At 41.1% G+C, this 19868-nt stretch overlaps 2 protein-coding genes across 3 annotated transcripts in view; both read right to left on the reverse strand.

The window, feature by feature from the left end:
* The window catches only part of LOC118411792 (QRFP-like peptide receptor), a 39093-nt gene extending 37411 nt beyond the window's left edge, over nucleotides 1-1682 (reverse strand). Inside the window, exon 1 of the mRNA XM_035814279.1 lies at nucleotides 946-1682. Within this exon, the coding sequence (XP_035670172.1) occupies nucleotides 946-1363 (418 nt within the window). The 5' untranslated portion in view covers nucleotides 1364-1682. The remainder of the gene's footprint in view (nucleotides 1-945) is intronic.
* Nucleotides 1683-14329: 12647 nt separating this feature from the next.
* LOC118411324 overlaps nucleotides 14330-19868 on the reverse strand; it is a 45576-nt gene continuing 40037 nt past the window's right edge. For both annotated transcript variants that reach the window (XM_035813534.1, XM_035813535.1), the window contains exons 51-57: nucleotides 19562-19791; nucleotides 18866-19037; nucleotides 18608-18720; nucleotides 18093-18234; nucleotides 17237-17431; nucleotides 15966-16163; nucleotides 14330-15418 (exon numbers count right to left, since the gene is read on the reverse strand). In XM_035813534.1, the coding sequence (XP_035669427.1) occupies nucleotides 15192-15418; nucleotides 15966-16163; nucleotides 17237-17431; nucleotides 18093-18234; nucleotides 18608-18720; nucleotides 18866-19037; nucleotides 19562-19791 (1277 nt within the window). In that variant the 3' untranslated portion in view covers nucleotides 14330-15191. The remainder of the gene's footprint in view (nucleotides 15419-15965; nucleotides 16164-17236; nucleotides 17432-18092; nucleotides 18235-18607; nucleotides 18721-18865; nucleotides 19038-19561; nucleotides 19792-19868) is intronic.

Genomic DNA, 19868 nt, shown 5'->3' on the forward strand with positions numbered 1-19868 from the left:
ACCCAGTGGTGTCCCTGGTTACATGCCAACATGGTTTCTCCTGGGATAATGGTTATCGCTGGCTCAAAAGATCGCCACATCCAGCTCATGACAGCGTGTCGCTTTCCGCTGAAGGTCCTGTGATACTGTGTGTACGGCCTGTCAGGGGTTCAATACCTGCGCCATCCGGTGGACGGCAATGTAAGCAACAGTTGACAGGAGAGTAAAAAGGTAAAATGAGCGGGGCTATTGACGCTGAATGAATAGACGCCGCGCGCCTGAGAAAATCTAATAGCGCCTCTCTTACGGCCAAATTGTCAATTTAGGGATGAGAACGAGCTAAATAGAGAGTATATCGCTGATTAATGGCTGGAACATCACAGAATAGAAATAGACGAGCGGATCTGGACGCCTGAGAAATGGTTCAGGGAGGACTTTGTACCTGTCATTTCCTACCATTCAATGACACCTTACGTTGTTGTTTACAGCACAACTTTAAATCCATCCATCAGAAGTGACAAGGATTAGTTGTAGTATAAACGACATGAGTTCACACAAATAGCGCTCATATCAACACAATGAACACACAATTCACAAGTCAGTCATAAGGCCGTGCTGTTTATACAACTGGGCCAAAGAACCCATCGGTGGTCCAGGATTTTGCACCAAGTAATTAGAGACTTCCATGATATAGTTATTCAAAGGCACTATTGGATGTCCACGCTTACATGTTTTTCCACGATGTTTCATGAATGCCTGTTTATATATCATGCTATTTCATACATGGCATTACCACACTAACTAATTCGACACCATTAACTTAGTCTTATATATTGTTGAGGTTGTGCTCTGTTAACCTTAAATCTGGTGCCAAGTCATCGATTTAGTCTATCCATGCGTCAAATGACACCGTCTAGCACATAGGCAAAGGTATCAAGAACGGTAATACTCCATTGCAGTCCCTACCTTGAATGAAGTTGTTGAAGCGGCACATGAAGTCGCCGAAGATCCAGTTTGGAATCATGCTTTGGACCAGATGGATCCACATGCAGAACAGGGCGATGAGCAGGTCGGCCACGGCCAGGTTCATGATGTAGAAGTTGGTCGGCGTCCACATCGTCTTGTTGAGCGACACGATGAAAATGACGGTCGAGTTGCCCACGAGCGCCATCAGGAGCAGCAGGGAGTACACCACGATCTTGATGGTCACCTCGGCGGTGTCCGGATGCTCGTACCCGGGGTAGGGGTAGTACCGAGGTGTCGGAGTCGTGCCGAAGCCGAATGTTGAATTTTCTTCCCAGGGAGCCCCCGTGATCGACATGTTGGGGTACAGCAGCGCCCAAGACGACATGTTTAAGTAGGGGCTGATCGTGGAAATCGGCATCTTGACACCGTGAGGATTTGGCAAGACTCGCGGTGGCTACTGACAGATACGGCAGTCTCTGTAGCAGCTAGTATAGACTGGCAGCGCTCAGGTAAGGTCCTATCGACAACAACGCACTTGAAAGCTAGCCTGCCATGAAAATATAGAAAGCAACAACTACATTAACACAAAATGAGAGGGTAGAATTTGGAGGAATGTGACCCGACCTAGTGGAAGAATCTTGATGGAAAGAGCAATTGTTTCGACTGCTCCTGTCATCAGGCCTTAAGGCAGACTGGCAGACAGCCTGGCCCAACGCACGTAACTACTTTCTCGTGGATACGTACGTAAGGGGCAATAGTTAATTAATTATTCATTCACGTCACCATGGTCGGCCTACGCCTGGTGTTTGAGAATCAAGTCGGAATCTGTCTGTCTATTGTAGATATTAAATATCAGCGTAAAAATTAGAGTCAACGAATGTGTTACAATGTGCCATTTACGTATTGACGTATGACGTATTCGCTATTCTGACAAATTGCATTTAATGTCAGTTGCATTTGTGAGCGCACGTATGGTGGTAATATATTATCCCAAAGTAAATGGACCACGTAATAGACATTGTGTGGCACCAACAAATGCGACACTTAGTACTTCACATCAATACTTTTATTGAAAGTAACTGTAATATTCCGAGTAAAGTCACGAAGCATACGTGCGTTGCTTTACTGTAAATCAATTATTTGTTGCTAAGAACCCACAGAGCTCCCATAAGAACAATGAGAATTTACGACAGGAAGAGAGAGAGGGAGAGGCTCGGGGGGCAGTCTGATAATGTAAGGCATTCCTCATGAAGAGGTACACATGTAGGTCTTTAATTAAAGATACCTACAGCGGTTCTCAGATTGGTGTCGAAGCAGGTGCTGACTACAACCTTGCAATTGACCCTACGTTAAGTTGGAGATGCGCAACATTCAAGTCAAAGTACATTTGCTGAGAGCACGTCATAGATTTTGTTCTCCCGTCGAGGTTCACTTGATTCATAGTGAGGTTAAGGGTTGGGTCAGAGTCATTCGTTCGCAGATTGTGCGGAGCCGTGTGTAGCGCACCGAATCACTGCATTTAGCTATGGACTGTGTGTCCTTAGCTATGAACTTCAAGTCTTGATGTGACTTTCGATCTCCTTTGTTTCGGTAATTTCGTGAAAATAGCTTTAAGCCAGAGCACAAGCCCAAATGGAATGGACAGCAAGGCAATTGTGATTCTAACTACACTCCCAAACGACAGGGAGGACCTTTATGATTGGCCTTTCGGCGTCATACCATCATGCTAGAAATCCGGCAAATGCCATTCTCTGTGATCCCAGTGACTCCACCATAACTTGCACGAATTCGCACGAAAGCTTTCATTATGGGACGTACCTTAACGATAAATAGGGCAATGTTACTACCTCATACTCACAAATATCTTTTTAGCATGTGCACCAGTCATAAAATGGTATGTGCTGAGTTACAAGTTTCGTACTGTAAGAAAATATGTGTCAAAAAATAAGCAAAAATATGAGCAAATCATATATATATATACCGAAATCTAAATTTCCCCTTAGCAGTATATAATACGTTACTCTGCCTTTTCCATTGATCATGGCCACGACGATAATGTCTTATCCAATAAAGAGGGGCGCGTATTATAGCATGGACATAAACTGAATGCCACTATAAAACGTACGATATTACAGTTTTATATCTTAGTATATGGTGCAAAAAGTACATCATCTCTGATTACCTCTGTAAAAAAAATGGAAGTTGGATTTTAGGCACCATATCTGTATCTGTCTGTTCTTTCACTTAAGAACTGCTGGAAGGATCAATATCATATCTTATGTGTTTGTAGGTTGTGATAAAAAGGGGAAATTGTTAGATTTTAGCTCGCTGACGGCCTTGGGCGAACATGTGGTTTTGATACCTCTTGTTCTGGACAAGGCAATGTATTTTAAGTGGTAGATAGCTTTTGTGCTCAATTCGAAGTGACGTACGTTTGGGCTCGCTAGCAGAAGGCATGTTCTGTTAGAGTATTTCAAAGAGGATAACTTAAGAAAGGAACAGCAGACTTTCATGCCATTGCGAGTGTGAGTATCTTAGACAGAGATGTACACAATAACTTAGGCAAAATATGAATACATGGCATATTGCATCTTTAATATTCTAATCTAAATTTTTCCTACACACGCTAGGGTTGGGATATCAGAGTACTAGTAGATCTTTTGACGTCAGAACAAAGTGATCTAAGCTTCGTTCCGTAACTGTTGAACCTTAAATTGGAACTGCAGGGGCGTTTTGTTGAAATCTTTTAAACAAAATAATTGAAGAAAGGAAGGAGTGATTTGCATCATTTTGGACGTGCTGATACGTGCGGAGGTGTATGAAATTAAATGCAAGTTATGTAAATGAGGACTGAGTTTGCATCATCAATGAGGAAGTACTATCATTTCAGTGCTTTCCACAGCTGGACTTCAAGACATGTGATGCGAAAGTGCATTGTTGCAGTTGGCACGTAAACAGATACCAAACATGTAACAATAAGGTCCTAATTTGCATAATTGATACGAACATGTCGCAAATCCTTAGTGCTAAATGATGGGAATTTCCTATCTGTTTTGAATGAAAGTAGCCTAAATTTCCAAATTATGTTATAATTGACATTGAGGCCAGTGCAACACATGCATACGAGACTGGTGAAGCGTACATACTTGATTGATTTTGATCAGAGATTTACGTTTTGTAATATAACTCTGCTCCTGGACAACGTCCTAAATTATAAGAATTAACCATGTAGAGCTGTCGTTCCTTAAACGTTTGCAGGAGAAGAATATCTGCAATGATAGATTGTTCCCACAGTCAATATTTACAAGTGCATGAACCAATCTAAAGGAATGTGTGCTTGGAGTTAAGTCTTCCAGTAGGTATTGTTCAACCCGTCTCTCTCTCTGTCATCTTTCATCAAGCATCCATGTATAGCGTTGAGTTTTAGACCACTGCTTCCATTCCTGAGAACATCTTGCCATTGGGAAACGAGTATCCATATAAATTATATTTTGGCTCTCTTCCATATATGAATTTCTCTATGGTAAGCCACGTAAGATGTTCATCCTGCCTTCCTGCCTAAATGCTTAGGCCATGGACTGGCCCCTTGCATATCTTCTTAAAGGCTCTCCAAGTTGCACGGTTCTTTGCACTTGTTTCCAAGGACTTGAAACTCAGTCCAGTGTCTTTGTAACTTAATCCCTCCATACTAGATGTTCATCGCTGTATGACAAATGGACACGGGATAATTTGTCATTCACTTTTCTTTATTACTTGAATGTGAACACTCTTTCATCTTAACGGTCTTGTTTTATGTAAAACAATGACGTTATTATGGACGATCCAATGGAGATCAACGATACCACGTTACAAGAAACAACATTATCGAGGACAGCCGGTGAGACAATCTTAAATTGTCTACAGTCGAGTAGTTTTTCGTCTTTTTTTCTGCAGTTGAACGAATGGTAATTTTGCAATTTTCTTCTGAACGCTTGACAATGGCAAGTTAACAAAGAGATCATGCAACAGTACTGGTACAGATTGGCAAATTAAGCTGGAGGCCATTTTCATTTGAACTTTAATTTGACAGCATGTACGAAGGAACCGTACCGCTCTTCGCACAGCTTTAAAACTCAGATACGTGGGTGACCCTCTTAGCCAGGGGGCATTCCCCCTTGAGTGGGCTTCATCTTTTTACAAGATGTACATGTAGGATTAACTGGCCTTAACTAGGTTCAGACATGAGCTAGACTGTGTGGGCATAATTCTTATCGCTAAAAGGACGCTGTTAATGGCGCTAGATCAATGCTCTGGGTATGGGTTTTAACCTGAGGCCTTACATACGCATTCAAGCCGAGTGAAGATGTTTTATGTCTCTTTCTGGGGCGGTTACGAGTGCACTACGAGTTGCCTCCTTCAGATATGGATCTTTACATCGATGGGCAGTTTTGACCCTTAGGTCAGCCGCCTTTCGCTTCAAGCAACTGTCAAGAGATGACGAGCATTCTTAAGTAGCGTAACTTATCTCGAGACGAGAGAAGGGCCTGGCGTACAATGTAGCTCCCTCGTATAGAGGGACCCAAAGGGAAGCAATGAAGAGCTGAACTTCCTTGCTAAGTTATGTATATTAAGTTTTTCTTCCATTTTTGTGTGCACCTTGGTCATATACTAGTATTCTACATTCCGGGCACTTGTGAGATCTGACATCTGTTGTATTTTCATGAAAACCGTCAGCTTTGCGTTTCAAAGCCTTCCGGACCGCCGCCACGCTTCCGATACACCTGAAGATACTGCCTTGAGGCGTCTTCTTTTCACATCCGATATCCGAATTTGAACTGCAAGCCAACTGCCACCAAGGCAGCGGTTGGAAGTTGAGAGTCCTTTGAAAGACGACATATATAATCATTACTTAATTGTAAATGAAGGTCAGCTGCTTAGAAATGCTCAATGAATATAATGTTTGACATTCTTCAAGCCTTACAGGATACGATCATTGACATACCCCCCACGTACTCACTATGCGACACGCATTTACAGTACAGCCTGGCTCCGCACCAATCTAATGAAGCGGGTAATATCGTTGAAGTCAACTCAAGAAAGGATTTTCCTGCGGCAGTTCAAATAATCTGCCTGAACCCCATTTCTCTTTTCTTCTCCCGTGCCCTGGATAGTGTAGCAGCTTTCCTGAGAGATTACGGCGAGTGAAATGGAAGTGCTGCTTTTAGCGGCCTCTATTAATGGCTTTTGAAAGTGTTGTGACTTCTAGGCACAGCCGATGACGAATGTACCATTAAGACTCAGCAGCCTCAGTATTGAAGAATGTACAAAATATCAACTCATGGCTGCAAATTGAATTGGAATCACCTTTGTTATCAGGCAAAACTTCTGGTCCTTCGGAAATTGCAAGCCAAGTCAGTAAATCCCTTATCAGCTAAAATCGAAGCTAGAATAGGATGGATTCAGGCAACCAGTGTAGGACTGGCCAAGGACGGGGGTAGTCGGGAACAAAGTCGCGGGAAGGTCCGTGCTTGTCATTTAACACAAGTTCAAAATCTAAAAGCAGAATTCTATCATAGTGATTTTATAATTGGACGATAGCATGAAAGTTAACTTGTCAGTGTTGTTTGCTTAGCATACGATGTAGTAACCAGCTAAACTGATGACGATTCATCGGTCTGCTAGTGATGGATAACAGCTTCTCGTCTTCAGAGAGTCTACTCATCTTATTTAGCGAAATGAAGAAGAGAACTGCCCCTGGCACCAAATACGCACACCACTCTTTATGAACACCTACATCAAAGGTCGCTATGGAGCACAGCAAAGTGCATCATCTTACACGTGTCCGAGGCATACGTGCAGGTAATCAGAGCAGCGACGACTTCAAACGGAACTAATTGAGGCTAGCGGCTAAACAACACCTACGCCAAAAGAGCACCATGTCTAAGTGTCAGCAAATATTAACGTTTTCTGCCTAGATAACGTTTCATGTTTTTTTTTGGTTTTGTTTTATCATTCGTAGTCTTGTCTTTTTATTTTATCTATGAAACCAAAGGTTGTTTAGGGATATCAATTCGATAGACGGTGGTTTGATTTTAAATTGCAATATTCAAAATACAAATGTATTGCAGCTTGAAAACACCGTCGATTTGGTATTTGTAGATACCCTACTAAAAACGGATTCAGCTTACCCTGCGAATAAAGGTGAACTAGCGTCATGTGATAAGAAGCGTGATTAACAATTGATTACATTAAGATTTATATTGAGATGTAGGTTCCGAATGAGCCAGTAAAGATTCATCCCCAATTAGTCGGTCCCTCATTTCTCTACCCAAGCCCTGTTTCTCGAGTAAAAGTGTACTGATTACAAACTTCTAGTAATGGGATCATCTCACCGGGCCGGCACTAGTTGGCAACTGATGATTGCGGCACCTATGTGCATTTGTTTCCAATTTCCCTTGCGGTCACACGGATGTGTGAGGGGGGTTTTGCTTTCGAAGCCCAGATAATCAGGTTATCGGAAATCGCAACGTTTTCACTTAATCAAAAAGAGATTTGCAACGAGAAAAGGATGTTCACATAGGTAGATGGGTTGCACATGGGAGGGCGTGCAACGGCTAGCAGTGGACAGAGCAGCATGGCGAACAATGACGGCCCGCCTCAGTGACCAGAACTGACATGCGGTGAAGATGATGATGATGATGATGACATAGGTATATGATACTTGATGCAACATGGATAACATAATTCACGAAACATACTTATAACCATAAAGGCTCTTACAGTTGCAGAAATGACAAAAACGGACACGAACCATGTACCAGATCTCACTGAATTATATGTTTTGCACCATGTAATATGTGTAATGATAATCATAGATTGAAACTGACATATTACTGTTCACTTCTACATATATTTCGTGTCTATCTTGCTCCAATTGATGCGTATTGCCTCCCAATTTAGCAGTTCGCCTCTAGCTCGCGTCCATTCGCAGCATTTTGCCACGTGTGTTTTTGTAAGAAAAAAAATCGCCATTTCAGGCGGCGAATTGGCGTTTGTCGGTGCCGATTGCCGACGCTTTGGCCTCTGCTCGCTGCCAGCTGGCGAATGTCATTCGCGAACAGGCGTGGTCAAGTGGAAAACACCCTTCACATACATCACCGTTTTCACTTCCACAGTACCAAATATGTGCATGTATCTATTAGGCTTTTGATTAACTTATTCCGATGTGCCCTGGGTGCGTTACGCCCACCTTTATATCCGGCCGGATACACCATATCCTGTAGATTGGCCTGAAGCCCTGGAACTGCTGTAAACAACATCTGTTGACTTTTCAATGGTAGAAATGTGACGCAGCTACATTCAAATACACAGCATAAAAACAATATACCAAACAAAAACAAGAGACCAAGACAATATCGTGGGAACCCTGCAAGAATCCCTTGCATTTAAAGTGTTTCTGACAACAATGACATCAAACTGTAACATTTGTCTGATTCATTCAATGATAATAGATCTACTCACAGACCATAGACATTTGTACTAGATGTAAACCCTTCTGATATTATTGATCATTAAACTATCCAAAATCTTACTTCCAGGTCTTGATTGCTGACGCCAGTAAATTGAATTGAACGTTGATTATTCCTTCGATGACGCCACATGGAACACAATAGCCAATTCGGGAACTGGAACCTCAGCTTGTGAAAATCATACTTTGGGGAGGTAAACGAAGCAAATATTGTAATATCTATCTACAACTTTACGTAATCACGATGAATTAACACTGTTTGCCTCTGATCAGTATTTCTTTTGCAAGCCTTGTTGTCTGAAGTGTGACGTCGTCAAAGTAGTGACTGAAATTCAATTTAATTACCTGGTGGGAGGAAACAACTGCAAGGCATAATAAATCACAGACGAGTACAAATGACATAAACAGATAAATAAAGTGGGATCAGAGCGGAATAACCCCTTCTATGTAACGTCCTTGCATGTTGTATTATCTATTTGTCACCTTCTTCATGTTGTCACGTTTGCAAGAAGACCATCCACCCTGTAAATATCAAATAACCACTTCCAGTTTTATATCAAGTTGTAGTACAATGTCATGAATATTTTACGTGATAGGCAATTTGCAACTTTTCTTACGATACCAATATTTTCTTACAAATAATGTCAACATCAAACGGTATGAGAAATCGTCTTGATGCGTATAACTAAGTGAAAAGAGGTGTAATACATGGGCTATAAAGCCAAATAATTGTCACATGCCCAGAAGTATCTGCCACCTATTGCAGTATCTTTCGGGTAACGAACAAATTTCTAGCCGATGATCATGATGGTACAAGGAGGGTTCTATAAGGCATTTGAACAACGGAGGTCCAACATGTGTCTTTAGAACTGTATTTTTGTCAAAATCTCTGTCAAATGTGTGGAGCATGAAAAATCTGTCGCCGAAGTCATCAGTGTATAACACATTGTAATAAAGCTGTTATGAACGTTTGAGCCACAGGCGTGACGCAGAAAGTCACAAAGTACGTGGCGAAGGCAACAGAAATCAAGCAGTACCAACCGGAATGAAGGATTTGCAAACTTCGTGCCACATTTATAGGGCGGCAATTCCAAATGGACCTAATGAGCCGGAATGTCGTCTGAATGACAATTCAGTATATTTTTGGGTATTCGTAGTATAACATTCTAGAACTTCTCACTGCATTCCAGATATTTATATTCATTCTTGTGACCGCCTCGTTCTCCACCCAACGAGATCAGAATGTTTCGAATAATTTTGGAATACGGTCGTATTGCAGTTAGACTAGTTAGAATACACAGTTGAATGTCGTTCGATATTTCTCCACTTCAAATGCGCCTCGAAAGTTTGACAAAAACATTCGAAACGGCCACAAAATATGTACAAATACTGGAGAGCAGTGAGAAGTTCTAGAGTACACTACGAATTCCCAGGAATGTACAAAGAATATCATTCAGACGACATTCCGGCTCATTCCGATTCTCGTGTGAAGGGGCCTTTACTGGCTCCAATTACTAATCTCACAGTTTAACTCGCTTCAACACCTTCTCACTTCCTCTACATAGAGTGCATAAATCTAATACGTATCTAGAGAACGTCCCAACAGGTAGCTAACTCATTACGTAATCCTGCTAAGAGGTTTCCAAATATATGAAGGAAAGGACCGAAGCTACTGCTGTCTTAATTGGATCTTCACGCCAAGAAAAACATTCCATTCAAGAAGCTGATGCGATTGTGGGATCTCCTCAGACTATGATTACAGGGACCCAAGTGCTCTCAATGATAAGAATGGACAAAATATCAAGACGCCTAGCTGTGCATGATATGTGAGTGGGTTGACGTAGGTTAGACTCGTGTTTCGTTGATCATGCACGAGACGACACAAGGCTTTACTGAAGCGCTACTATACTTAATAACCTACTAAACACGAGAACCGTGACCGGAATGCTACCCGGATTCACAACCAATGGGAGTGGTGTTTAAGCTTAAGACTTACCCTCTTCATGTCTACTAGTTCCACATTGAAGGCATTATTCTTCAAAGTGTGATGTCTATGTAAGTTCTGCGTACACCGTGTTAGGATGGAAATTTCCATATTGTGTTCATCTTAGACCCAAGTGGTCCTGGGTCATCATGTAACCGATCTTGTGCCCCTGGCAAAGACACCCAAGTGTAAAAATGGGTACCTGACTTAAAAGATGAAAATATGTTTCTAGTATATAAAATTACAGGAGTGGCTGTAATTCCGCTTCTAACAAGTCTTAAACTGCATTACATCTGTAACTGCTGCAAGCTATAAGAAAAATGAAATAAAATAGCCTCAGTAATTTCCTCTCTTCAACTGCCTTTTTCAACAAACACCGTTGCCGTTGGAATGCACCCACCATATTTACCCGGCGCCCGTACAATGGGCCTGCCATTTCAGCCGGTTGGGGCGGTAAAGGTGGTGAAAGGAGTGGTTTGGCCCCCGTTTTCCAATACCGTGCCTGAGGCAAGGTGGATAACAAACCACTGCTCTTACACCGAATGCCTATGGGACTGCCTTGACATTCCGTCTGTCTTTTCGGTATGTGGCAATATTAAAATATCAAGCTATTTACATGAGTGCAGTGTCACATTGTATTCGTCCGACGTAAAGCTAATACAAAAAATTCCATGCTCACATCTCTACATGCGACAGCAGCTGAAACACCTATATGTCACACCTAACTTTTTGCACATTTGACTGAAGATGTTGTTTAAAGTTATCTAATGATGCTGCTTTTACAATACTTGATCTCAACGAGTTGTATTCCACGGTAGTTCTAGAAAAATACGAATTTTTCACCACAAGTGACTGCATACGTTATTAGTTTTGCTCATTCCACATTTTATATATCGCAGTATATTTCGACATAAAGGTAAGCTTCGTCAGCGATTTTGAATGATGATGAGCTGGCATATAAAACACACATCACTGCGGTATTCACGTGGGAATACAACCTTAAAGTCTAGACGACCGTGTGTAATGAGAAGAACGCTTTGCATCACAATGTTTAGTTACGTATCCTCTTACGTAAGCTGCCAATCCAATAATGGTCTTTCTGACACAAAGCCGACCAAATGGACCAGAGAAGATTTAAAGCTAACCTGTTTTCGCAAGACTCGTGGAAAGTCTCCGCCACACATTGACATTCAGGATCTTTCCACGACTTACAATTGCTAGCGATTACCAACCAATGGTTTGAGCTGGGTTCCTTGTTTGTGGGTATCCTGGGGTCCATACTATTCTAAACTTAGTTTCTGTACACTTCTCTTCGCATTTAAGAAGAAAATTTCTTTTTAAGACAAGTACACAACTTCCTCGACCAATTCCCCAAAAGAGATGACCTTGCTCACAACCAACTCCCAACCATGGTGTGGAGAAGGTTGTGAGGCCAAAGCCGGCTATGTTTGAAAGTGGTAACAGCTACCCTTTTTTAAGACGTTGCTGCTGGACATGGAATGGCACGATTTTACACCAATTCTAGTTGACTGCTTATCTGGTAGCAGACGTTTAATTTAATCCATCATAATCTCCGGAACCAAAGGATAAATGTTCTCGGTTTTCGCGGTGGTCGCTTCACCGCGAATCTAAAACCACCGCGAACATTTTTCCATGGCAGTAAAAGAGTACAGCGTATGGTGCTACCGCGAAATTAAAACCACCGCGAAGTCCTTATTTCCGCTACCGCGAAATAGAAATTAATTTAAAAAGTGGTGCATTGTTAGCGCACCAAGAATCACAATGACTTAAACAAAATGTTTGATTTACAGTATTATAGTAATTTATATTCTGCATCTTATAGATTGTTATATACTGTGTCTTTTTGAATATTTCTTCTGCATTTTGTATCGTACAGGGAGAGGGGGACTAGCAGATGTGTCAGTAGCCGTATGCATTGTCTACACCATTATTTTGTACTGAGGAATCTTAATAAACAATATTGCAGCAGAATGGCTAACTGAATGACTTACAAATGGCTTTCTGGTTCCATAGGGGAATTAAAAGGAACAGTTGATGGTCTAAAGGGATTTGATTATGTTGAAGGTAGCACTCTAGTGAGAACCTTGTTATTCAACTGGCTTATAAATTAATCCAATGGGGATCATGTTCAATGAAAGATGGAATGATTTCATGGCTAATCGTGTGGGTTTCTGCACGTGGTGACAGTTGGCGCTGTGAGACATGACGGAGCTTCCTTGTTTTAAACGAAGGAAATTGGACTCAGGCAGGCAAGACAGAAAATCTTCAATAGTCAAGGGATTTCCGTCATGTCAAAAGTGAAGAGAACTTCCTTCCCACGATGGCACGTGACGGTGTTTCCTTGAGGGAAATTCAGCTCAAGATTTTGATGCTCCTAAGTCCGAGATCGGCATACACAAGGTCGGATTTATCCTGGCTGTTCATCATTAACCATTGACGAGAGGGAAGCATGAAGAAAACGATGGCAAAGCAAAGCAAAGCAAAGCAAACCACAACATATGCATAACGATGCGCGATAGCAATATGTGCTTTGCAAGACATATCCAAATTGTTTCTGATACGGAGGACTTTAAATGAACAGGGTGGTCCCATTTTGTTTGTTTGTTTGTTTTGCATACCCGGTAAACTACCCTAAGGTTTGTACTGAACAGTACAAGCTGCATTTCCGGGCAGATTTATTTGATTCACTCACACAGGGAAGGGCCTCTACTTATGCGATAGGTTCTTTAACGTGCTTGAGGGAGGCCCAAACCGAAGCTAGGTAGTACTCATTTTCACTTGAGTAAAGTTAGGAAAGTCGTGTAAAGTGCCTTTCCCAAGGGCACAAGATCGGTAGCACATCAACGGATTCAAACCCAGAACCGCTAGGTTATGAATTGGCCCCATTGGCCGTAGGTCGGCGTAGAATCTAATGAAGTAAAATCTTCAAGCAGGCTGTGACAGGGCCAATTGACGGTAAGGATGTCTGTTTCGTAAGAAGACAGTAGGCACATGCACAACCAACCAAAGAAGACCCCGTTTGTGAACGTACAACGAACGTACAGGGTAATACTGTCGCATTTGATTTATTCTCAGCTAGCTACAAAAAGCTGTATTGAAAATACTGATGATGTATTCCGTGTGCCTTAGGGAATACCCATAAAAGTGACTTGTGGTAGCTGCCTCGTACCTGCTAGGCATCTTGAAAACGTGTTATAGTCCCTTTGGGTAATGCAGACTACTTATATTAGACCAAATAGCATACAGTGGAATGACGTGATGGAGAATGTCAACCAAATCTGGCTTGCTTTTTCCGGGAGATGCACTCAATCCACGTGGACCTAAATCGCAAAATGCGGAAAAATGTCATCTAATTCACCGGAAGTGCAAGCAGTAATGTCAGATTTCGACATTTACGCTTCTTATCGCTGTCCCAATATTGGTGAGTAAATGTGGAGGGGGACCTTTCCGTCCTATGGATTCAATCTTCCCCACGGCGAGAAGTCTAAATGTCACTTTAGAGTGCTCTCGCAAAGTAACACTGATGCGCTGATCATGTAAAGGTAAATAGTTACGCAACGTAGCCCTCAATGCCAAACTCCCAGTAAACATTCCTTGTATTCCGGGAGCCAGATGCTTTAAAAATGTTACGAATTCGCCTTTCATGCAGGCCATGTGAGAAAAACACAAACATTTAGTATTTCGAATTCGGATCTATTAAGGAGCAAGTTATTACTATTAAACGTCAAAACTTGAAAAGAAGAAAGGAATAGGCAAAACAAGCATACTGTGAGATCTTGAAAGAAAGCAATAAACTAAATTCAATATTATGCTAGGAAATGTCAGATCTGATACCCTGGAGATCTAATTTGAATAAAAAGAATTGAGGGCAATTTTTAAAGAAATTACTTTATGTCTTTATTTATGACATTTAGATGATAACATTTCAATCCTGGTGATCAGTGAAGAGTACAATAAATCTGTACTAAAATAGACCTGGAGTAGACCTGCTGATCTAAAAATATTACAGCAGCATCAAGGGTGTATAAACTTAAACAATTCCTTTCTTCCTTTATCAACAACTGTAGAGAGTTGGCTATTGCAAATAAAATGCATCTCGTCATTTGTACAACTCAAGTAACCTGGTACTGCCTGATATCAAGAGGGTCATGCAAAAGTAATCATTGCTAAATTTGTGGGATTTATTCATTTCTGTGTTATTGTTTGAGATGCTGCAATATTATTGAATCTCCTTGACACAAGAATTAGAGTACAATTGATTACCTGGAAGGAGATCTGAAAGCAGGTGATACATATGACTGGGTATACGTGTAAAGCAGCATAAAATTGCACAAGCCTAGGAACATACATATGCACAATTGCAATTGTACAATCAGAATCGGTTTGTACAGTTCAGTAGACGTTGTGTGTGTTTTGATTTACCATCTAATGCCAACACTGTTTCTAGCTGGGGGAATCCTCTGTGTAGCAACAATTAAGAGATTTAAGTTTTATGTTTTTGGTCATTAAATGTTTACTAGTTGAATCTTATTGATATGCATAATTATTAAGCAAATGTTCAACTCGGGCCAATTTAAATTTTTAAGGATATACATCATTATCCTTCAGGATATAAATGGCTATAATCATTATAAATGTACAAATGCCATCAGCCTTAAAGATTGAAAACATTCTTCATACATGTATGTTGTAAAATCAATGTTATACAAAACTCTAAGTTGAAAGAGTGGTGGTCTATGCTGAGGTATCTCCACCGATGTTTGACATGGTAACTACATCTGTACCAGAGCTATAGAGGGCATTATCAAATCCGACGGCTCCCCCACTGTCCATGTTCTTCAGTAGGGGAGGGGAGCCTGCCCTTCCCCGCAGAACAAACCAACCAATGGCTATCCCCAGGGCAAGGACAAAAACGACGGCCAGCAGGATAGCAACAGTGGCACCTGTGTCCAGACCTCCGCCTGCAAGAAAGAAAAGGTGTGCAGACTTAGACATCTGGCCTGCTACTAAGTATGTACAATGTCATGTAATATCAGCTCAGAGGAGAACAATAGATAGTTGTGTTTTTAATTACCAGAGTGATCAACCTAGAGGTATTGCAGAGTGGAACTCCATTGCCACCAGTACATAATTAGAGGCATCCTCATTAGACAGATTTAATCAATACTTGCATCTAGATGTGCAAAGGTTAGGTGTGACAGGCCCTTTGGTGTAACATAACCAGCTGCTTAAATGTACCTATGAAGCTGGTGTGCAGGATTTCTGCATTCTAACAAAAGATCACCTGTGATGAGTTACCATATTTTATCTACACAAAATTAAAGCCAATGCTGAGAAATGAACTGAATAGTGAAAGTTGTAATTATTATTTTACTATATTCTGAATTATGAAGGTAGCCCAGCTTAAAGTATTTTTTCTAATAAAATGAATCATAACAATTGTGACAATGTGAAATTCATATCACAGTATCATCATTTTGTCTCTATGATGGAAAAACAGCTCCCCACCATTTTGCTTCTGAGGTGAGGCATTGCCATCGCCGGTGTAGACAACAGGAGGGCGCTGGGTGCCGGTGACAGGCCTGATAGGGGTGGGGGTCCGTGTCTGGGGTCTCTGTGAGCTCTGTGTGCTGGGGGTTCTTGTGGTCACTGTGCTCACCGTAGACATGGTTCCTGATGTGGGGTAGACTGGATTCCCATCTGGGACTGTGATCATAAAAGATAATTAATGATAAGTTTGTTGCAAATTTGTGCCTGAAGGGTAAGCCCACAGCAAGTAAATTTTATGGATGACATCAGCGCGCGCATTAATTTTCGCCTGATTTCAGAAGAAAAAAAAAGAATTTTTTTCTTTTGCAGGGATGGTCAACATGACGATAAAGTACCAAAACGAGCAAATACACTGTGTTGTAGCCCTACGGCCACATGAGCTACGGCCACATGAGCTACGGGACAAGTGAGTGAGTGAGAGTGAGTAGCCTTATAATTGTACTTGTAGAAGTGACACTTGCGAGGTACCCAGGACTGTAGTTGTAAAAATGAAAGTTATTGGATAGTTGTAAAAGTGACACTAATATGGAAGCCATGAGTGTGGTTACCAACTTTGTTGGTGATGCCAGCCAACCACACTAGTGCCATTTTTACCACACCAGTACATGTCTTGAATACAGGAATGAATGCCTTGTTGGCTCTGATACCATGTTTTGTCCCTTTGATTTTTTCTACAAGAGTCATCACAACTTTATGGTGCCTATTTTTGAAAATGTAGCCATCTTGTATTTTTTACCCATCCTGTTTTTTTTCGCCCTATCGCACCATTTTCGCAGTCTGCAGAAGATGTCATCCATAAAATTTACTTGCTGTGACCTAATTGAAAATAAGAAGACAAATGCATTTGATGAATAATAATGACAGTATCATATCATGTAAATTTGTCATTAAATCTGATTTCTAAATTCTCTGAAATAAAAAAAAGGTTATCAAACAGTTCCTGCCAGGCTGAGCTTTGCCTTAAGCACACATGCATTCACATCATCCCTATGATAAAGAATGCAGCATGATCTAAACATATTTTTGAAAATTATATGTGTCTGATAATAGTTGATGCAGTGAGTGTAATTTGATAGCAATACAATTGCTTGTTCATGAGAGATATGTGAACTCTTCGTTGCCATTGTCCCAAATGATTGTGCTCTGGTGAGAGCAGATTTTGCTGGAGTTTGGAAAGGGGCCAATCCTACAGATTGAAGAAGTCATAACAACTTGTGCATGCTCCTTACTTATTGGAGTCTTGCAGACGTATCCCCTCTGTGCGTAGCACTCCTTGTCATTCCACTTGCCATCCCTGTACATCTCCACGCAGTTTTCTGGCTCTATGGTCGTGTCTTCTGGGTCGTTGTTGTTGTTGTTGTTAGGCTCATCCTTTGCCCAGTTGGTGTAGGCAATGGCTGATCCATCGTACCAGACAAATGACTCTACAATGATGACAGAAAAAAGGATCCAATCGTAAAACAAGGAATGTACAGATTCTAGAATGTAAGACAGAAAACTTTGTTTTATCCTGAAATTCATTCTTATGGTAATATGTGTTACATATGAATTAGTTTCATTCCTGTCAAAAATAAAGAATAAAAAAGTGCTTTCTAGTATCAGCGTAGGAAATCTTGGTTTTGACAGCATTTTTTAAAATTTACTATGTATGTCACTTTGTATGTTTTTAACTGTACATATGTAATGTGTAAATATGTATGTGACCACAGGAAGAATAGCCTCTGAGGAGGCTAAATGTGGATCATAATAAACTCAAACTCAAACTCAAACTCAAGTATCAATGAATATTTTTGCCATAAGCACAACGTTGATGAAGTTTGTAAGAAAATTTGGTATCACATTGTGTACGTAGCCCAAATATCTGGCCATGTGGTTCTGAGACAATTATGCAAGAGCCCAAACTATACATTTTAGGGATGAAAACAGCCAAAATACTCAAAATAAGAAATCAAAGTAACATGCTTTTTCCAATGGCTCCACCACTGAAAATTATTGAGCATACATGTATGCCAAAATGGTAGATATATTTTCACAAGCTGCCTGAACTATCATGGAATTGCAGATGAAGAGAAGGGTGTTGCTTACGATATCTGTCTTTGTACATGCCAATCCAGACGTTGTTCCTCAGCCCACGGTGTACAAACCCACGAATCTCTGTCTCATCGTGGATGCTTGCCAACTGTCCTCCCCTGTTCAGGCACTCAAATACAGCCTCATACCAGGTGACCTGGACAGAATGGAAGACATAGTTATCAGTATGTATTTGTCTGTTTGGTTAATTGCCTTGATCATGATGTACATTGTAACACAGGTTTAATGTGACTGAAGAGTACAATAAAAAGTCAATACAAGCTGTATATCCGGACACATCTACATAATGTACTTAAGCCATTCACACCATTATGGACCTCTACTCTTTTCAAGAGGTCATGTAATTGTCTTTTTCTAATGAATAAGCATGTTTTTTTAGTCATGGATCATTCAATATTGAATGCACATGGAGCATTCAATATGAAATTTTCCATGATGCAATATTGAATGCTCAATGACGCTAATATAAACAACATTCAATGCTATCTGGCCCATTCCTCTGAGCACACCTGTTTTGCAGGGTCCTCGCCTTGCTCCACATAGAAACAGCTGGAACCTATGGAGAACCAGGAGATGTCTGGGCAGTGGCCAGGAACTGGGTACGGAGTAGGTGGCGGTATGTCTGTTGATTAGAAGAAAATATGGAAATAAAACATTCATCCTAATTTCTGTGATAATGTGGTATGAAATTGAAGGTAGTGAGACTTACATTGTATGTACTGATTCCCAATTGCAAAACAGTGACACTATAGGTTTAAAAAGCAAACCTGATGTAGTCTTGCAGACGTAGGGTAGCTTGGTTTCACACTGGATATCATCCCATCTTCCGTCATACTCAATTGCCACACAACCTTCACCGACGTCCCTACTCGGCTCATTCTCACCCCACCTTGTGTACAGCACAGGCCAGCTGTCATCCCAGCGGTACACTCCGGGACTCTGGGAAAATAACAAACAACATTGCAAACATTGCCTCCAGAGAAGGATATTCCTTTTGTGTCCTAACATTTATTACTGTCAGTGAGCATTTGAACAGCAGGAATCTATTAGGACAGTATAAATATTTCCAACACAAGGGAAGGCAATAAAGTGCTCAGTGAGGAGTGTGTCAGTATACTACCAAGTTGAACTTGAAATTTATGCCATTCCAAGTACATGTAAACTGCTTAATAGAAATACAACCTTGACAGAGGTCTGGAAAATCTGACAATTAATACATCAAGTAAGTAATACTGTAAATGCAGAAATGTTTATGGTAGATTAATGTTTGCAGTTTTCGCGGTAACCACTTCACCGCGAACTTAAAACCACCGCGAACATTTTTCTATAATGGTATTAGACTGCAGTCTATGGTGTTACCGCAAAATTAAAACCACCGCGAGAAGTCATTTTTCCCGCTACCGCGAAATTAAATCCCCGCAAACTTAAATGCATTTACAGTAAGTACTAGAAATGCAGCTCACATCCATATCTGAGAGGCCGATCCAAGCCTTCCCCTTAACAGCAGCCTTGAAGAAGTTCTCCTCATAGATGTCGGCAACACTGGCCAGGCGGGACCTCATGGAGCGGCACCCCTCGCGGGCCTGAGGCCAGCCTTCCTGGGTATTCCTCACCAGCTGATAACAGCCATTACGCCAAGACACAAAGCCCGGGATCGTGCAAGGGGTGACTGGAGACTGGGTCGCTATGGTTTCTTTTGGGAACAGACATTGACATCATGATAATCATATATTATCATGGTAATTACAATTATTGTAATTTGCAATTTTA

This window comes from Branchiostoma floridae, chromosome 3, assembly GCF_000003815.2.
Source record: "Branchiostoma floridae strain S238N-H82 chromosome 3, Bfl_VNyyK, whole genome shotgun sequence".
In the NCBI taxonomy this organism is placed as follows: Eukaryota; Metazoa; Chordata; class Leptocardii; order Amphioxiformes; family Branchiostomatidae; genus Branchiostoma; species Branchiostoma floridae.